Raw genomic sequence first — 5,170 nt, forward strand, 5'->3', positions numbered from 1 at the left:
ATGTAGATGATTGGTTTGTGATAGTATAAATTTGGTAAAATATGCCTATATGTATAAGACTTGATTTTGGTTGGATTTAAATGTCTTGCATTGGTTTGAGGATGTGTTTAAATGTTATGTAGGTTTAAGGCCAATTTGGGTGAGAAATATGGCTTAGAAATGGCCTTATTTTGTCCACACGGGCAGAGACACGGGTGTGTGTCTCAGCCGTGTGTGACACACGACCTAGCACATGGGCGTGTGACTTGGCCTTGTGTGCCCTGCATCTTTAAGATTTCAAAACAGAATGCTCAGAATTGATTACACGGCATGGCACACGGGCGTGTTGCTTGGTCGTGTGACCCTTGTACCTATTTAATGCAAATTATCATGTTCACACGGCCTAGCACATGGAAGTGTGACTTGGCTGTGTGACCTAAGTCAGAGAATTACACGGGTACGAACACGGGTTGGACACGAGTGTGTGTCCCTATTTTGAATGTCCACACGGTGTAACCACACGGGAGTGTGTCCCCTGCACATTGAAAAAAATTTTAGGTTTTGTGAAAAATTCTCTAAGTACCCGGTTTAGTCCCGATTTGTTTCTAATGTATGTTTTGAGCCTCGAGGGCTCATATAAGGGACTTTATGAAAAATTCTTGACATGAATGTTAAATAATATGAAATTTTTGTATTTGATCTGTATATTTTGGTAATACTCCGTAACCCTGTTTCGGCGTCAAATATGGGTTAAAGGTGTTACACACTAAGTGGTGTGTAGGGATGGGTTGGTGTTTTATACCCCACGTGGTGTGTAGGGATGGTCGGAGTTGGTGTGTAGTGGATGGGGGTAGGACTTTGCATATTTTCATGATTTTGATATGATCTGATTCTATTAACGACTTATGTCCACTTTTGGTTTGTTATGTTGGAAATATGAATTATGTGTATGTATGTTTCATTGAGTTACACACTGAGTTTTTGAAAACTCATATCTGTTTATCTGTTTAGTTCAGGTAATCATCAAACATAGGCGGGTCAGTGAGACAAAGGCTCAGTGACGACTATTAGTTCATGAACTATTTTTAATTAACGATTTTATTTTAATTTCTAGTTTTTCTTGAGAGTTTTGTAATTTTGGGACTCTCCGAACTTTTGGATTTCTTTTGGTTTTGTGGGTTAATTTTGGTTTTGATTATGTTTTCTGTGACGCACAATAAATAATTTTTCAGAAAGAATGGTTTCATGTAAATGAATATTTTAGGAAATACGAACTTGGTTTTCAAAATATAACGACTTTTAAGATTTTCGCTGCAAGCTATGTTTTTCTGAAAAAGCAAACCAACGATGGTTTCAGTAAGGAATATGATAATGAATATGTTTTATAAAAGATGAACTCCTCTTTAGCAACAAACTATATAAGGTTTTTAACGTGATAAGATTATATTCGAAACCTTTCTTTCTAACATTCCTAGATTCGGCTATAACGTTTAATTCAGGTTTGGGGTGTTACATTTAGTGGTATCAGAGCTAGGTTACAAAACTCGAGCCATGAATTTTGGGTTCAAAATTTTATTTATAAAAGAACTGGTTTTCAAACAAAAATTGTTTCATTTTTGAGTAAGAATGTGATACACCAAGTCTTTGGCGCCGGTCCTATAAGTACTTCTAAACTTAGAAATACTGTAGTTAGAAAACTCAGAACTTTCTGAAACTGTACTGAGTTAGTTAGAAACTGATACTTCAGAAAGATTTTTGAAACTTCTGATAAATATTTGAAGCATAAAATACTTGCCAATAAACATCGGAACTGATACATAAAATTTTGTAATGTAGATAAACAGTAATTACGATGAACGCTCGTGGAACGTGTGGTCATGGTATTCGTGGGCGCGACGGGCGCCGTAGGGGGACTCGAGCTGAGTTTCCTTATTAGGCAGTATCCCAAATTTGGATACGAGCGAGACACTGCCTACACCTATTGCCGAGATTGGGTCTCAAAGTCACTCAACTAAGGATGACGTATTGTCCTAAGCCATGCTGAGAGTTTTGGAGAGGGTCGCTGGACCAAATTCTGAATCTAGGGGCTAAGGGTCGGTAACTGAATGACTCTGGTCTAATAGAGCTAAATTATTTAGGGGAATTATTGGAGTCGCCCCTATCATGGCCGAGTGCTGGTATGCCTCTTTGCCTTGTACACCTGAGCAAAAACTGAAGGGTACAATTTCTTTGCTTCACGATGAGGCATACCAGTGGTGGTTATTGGTTGAGAACGATACTTAACCGGATCATCTTAATTGAGATTATTTCAAGATCACCTGCTAGGGGAAGTATGTAGGCGTGAGCTATGTAAATGGTCATAGGCGTGAGTTTATGAATCTCACGCAAGAAGATAGGACTGTGGCCAAGTATGAGACCCAATTTCTGAGACTAAGCTGCTATGTTCGAGGGATGGTGGCATTGGAGTACAAAAAGTGTGTTCGATTTGAGGATGGTTTGAAGAATAATCTGAGAGTATTGATTGCTCTACAGAGGGAGCGAGAGTTTGTTGTTCTAGTCAACAAGGCGAAGATCACCGAAGAGGTTAAGCACGTGGAGCGCCAGAATCAAGATCAAGAGAGGGGCAAGAATAAGAGGGATTTGGAGCCCTCTAATTCTACTCAGAGGCCTAAGAAATGAGCCAGACCTGATGGACTTTCTTAGAGTGGGAGTTCCAGTTGCTCCTACGGGGGTTCAACCATGCAGTGGTCATGGTAGGCACCATTTGGGCAAGTGTTGGAGGAGATTGGGGGCATGTTTGCATTGTGGGTCGATGGATCATTGTATTAGAGAGTGCCAAAAACATTCGAATCAGATGCAAGCTTCGATTTCGAGTTTTGTTCAACTTGAGAGGATAGTACAATAGCCGCTTATGGGCCGTGGTTCGGCCATCAGTGGTAATGGTTTGGGCAAGGGACAAAGAGCACCGAGCAGAGGTACTAATCAAATTGAGGTGAGACAGCCTGCGCTAGTATATGCTGTACAAAACCGTGAGGACAGAGATGCCCTTGATGTGATTATGGGTACGTTTCTTATTTATAATGTTCCGTATGTTGCATTAATAGATATGGGGTCAACAGACTGTATAGGAATGTACCGTTGGAAGTACAAGGGGTAGTGATTTTGGAAAATCTAATGGAGCTACCGTTTGGGGAGTTCGATTTGATTCTGGGTATAGACTAGTTAGTAGATCACTGAGTCAGCTTAGATTGCACGACTAAGTGGGTAGTTTTGAGAACCGAGGATGATGTGGAAGTGGTTGTGATTGGCGAGCGTCGAGATTACTTATCCAATGTGATCGCTGCTCTTCTGGCTAAAAAATTGGTTCAAAAAGGGTGCGAGGCATATCTAGCCTGCGTAAGTGTTTCGATTTTTCATGACTTTTCTATTGAGAACATCAAAACTGTAAGGGAATTTTTATATGTTTTTCCCGAGGAATTACCGAGTTTACCTCTGAATTAGGAAGTTAATTTTGGCATTAAACTTCTACTAGGTACAGCTCCGGTGTCCATTGCTCTTTATAGAATGGCACTAAAAGAGCTTACAAAGCTAAAGGCTCAGCTTCAAGAGCTTCTGGATTGTGGATTCATCCATCCTAGTGTGCCTCCGTGGGGGGCACTAGTTTTGCTCGTAAAAAAAATGGTACCATGAGGGTGTGCATCAACTACCAGTAGTTGAACAAGTTAACTGTGAAGAGTAAGTACCCATTTTCGAGGATCGATGATCTGTTTGATCAGTTTCATGGGGCTTCAGTATTCACGAAGATAGATCTCCGCTTTGGGTATAATCAGCTTAGGGTTAAGTAAGTTGATATTCATAAGATGACCTTTAGGACTCGTTATGGTCACTATGAGTTCCTAGTCATGCCCTTTGGTTTGACGAATACTCTAACTGAATTCATGGATCTGATGAACCGAGTTTTTTAGCCATATTTGGATTAGTTTTTCGTAGTCTTCATTGATGATATTCTGGTGTACTCTAAGACCGAGGATGAACATGATGAACATCTTAGAGTAGTTCTTCAAATACTTCGAGAGAAGAAGCTCTATGCTAAATTGAGCAAGTGTGAATTCTAGTTGCGGGAAGTGACGTTTCTGGGGCACGTGGTTTCTACTAAGGGGATCTGGGTTGATCCTAGAATGATTGAAGCTGTACTTGATTGGAAATAGCCTAAGAATGCTTTTGAGATTTGTATTTTTTTGGGTCTTACGAGTTATTATTAGAGATTTGTTGAGGGGTTATCGCTGAATGCAGCTCTTCTAACTAAGCTTTTGCGCAAGAATACTCCTTTTTTTCTGGATTGATGAGAAACTATCGAGCTTTGAGAAGCTCAAGTCTGTTTTGACTCAGGCTAATGTTCTAGTACAGCCTGAATCTGATAAGGAGTTTATGGTTTATAGTATGCGTCACATGTTGGTTTGGGATGTGTTATGATGCAAGATGGTAAGGTTGTGGCTTATGCGTCTTGACAGCTTAAGTCACACGAGGGAAATTATCTGACGTATGATCTCGAGTTGGCTTCCGTGGTTTTTGCCTTAAAGATTTGGAGGCATTATCTGTATAGTGAGAGGTGTATCATCTAGACCGATCACAAGAGTCTTAAGTACCTCCTTACTAAAAAGGAGTTGAACCTTAGGCAGCGTAGATGAATTGAGCTACTCAAAGATTACGACTGCACAATAGAATGTCACCCTGGTAAGGCCAATGTGGTGGCCGATGCTCTTAGTCGTATAGCAATGTCTGATTTGAATACGATATTTGCTCGCTTAAGTCTATTTGAGGATGGGAGCCAAGTTGCAAGTTAAGCCAATTGGATTTATTAGATTTGGGATAAGCATTTTGGGGATGATTCTCTGATTCTGTGATTTCGTCAAGTAGAAAGGTAGTGCATCTGATTTTGGGCTGAACAATGATAGGGTTTTGTGTTTTCAAGGACGGGTTTGTGTACCGAAAGAATCCGATTTGAGACAGTTTATTTTGAGGGAAGCGAATAGTAGCTTTATGCTATGCATCCCGGTGGAAATAAGATGTATTGGGATCTTCGGGAACTGTACTGGTGGTCGGGTTTGAAACGAGAGGTACCAGATTTTATTTCTCGTTATCTAACGTACCAGCAAGTTAAGGCTGAGCACCAGTTGCCTTTGGGTTTACT

The 5,170-nt window shown here is 40.3% G+C and overlaps 1 protein-coding gene across 1 annotated transcript; it reads left to right on the plus strand.

Annotated features, from left to right (window-relative positions):
* The first annotated feature begins 2,142 nt into the window (after nucleotides 1-2,142).
* On the plus strand, nucleotides 2,143-2,658 carry LOC105781481 (uncharacterized). Its single transcript, XM_012606022.1, has 2 exons — nucleotides 2,143-2,223; nucleotides 2,305-2,658. Exons 1-2 carry the CDS (start codon nucleotides 2,143-2,145, stop codon nucleotides 2,656-2,658), a joined length of 435 nt encoding a protein of 144 aa, XP_012461476.1.
* The last annotated feature ends 2,512 nt before the right edge of the window (nucleotides 2,659-5,170 follow it).

The sequence above is a fragment of the Gossypium raimondii genome, chromosome 13, assembly GCF_025698545.1.
Source record: "Gossypium raimondii isolate GPD5lz chromosome 13, ASM2569854v1, whole genome shotgun sequence".
NCBI classification, from domain to species: domain Eukaryota; kingdom Viridiplantae; phylum Streptophyta; class Magnoliopsida; order Malvales; family Malvaceae; genus Gossypium; species Gossypium raimondii.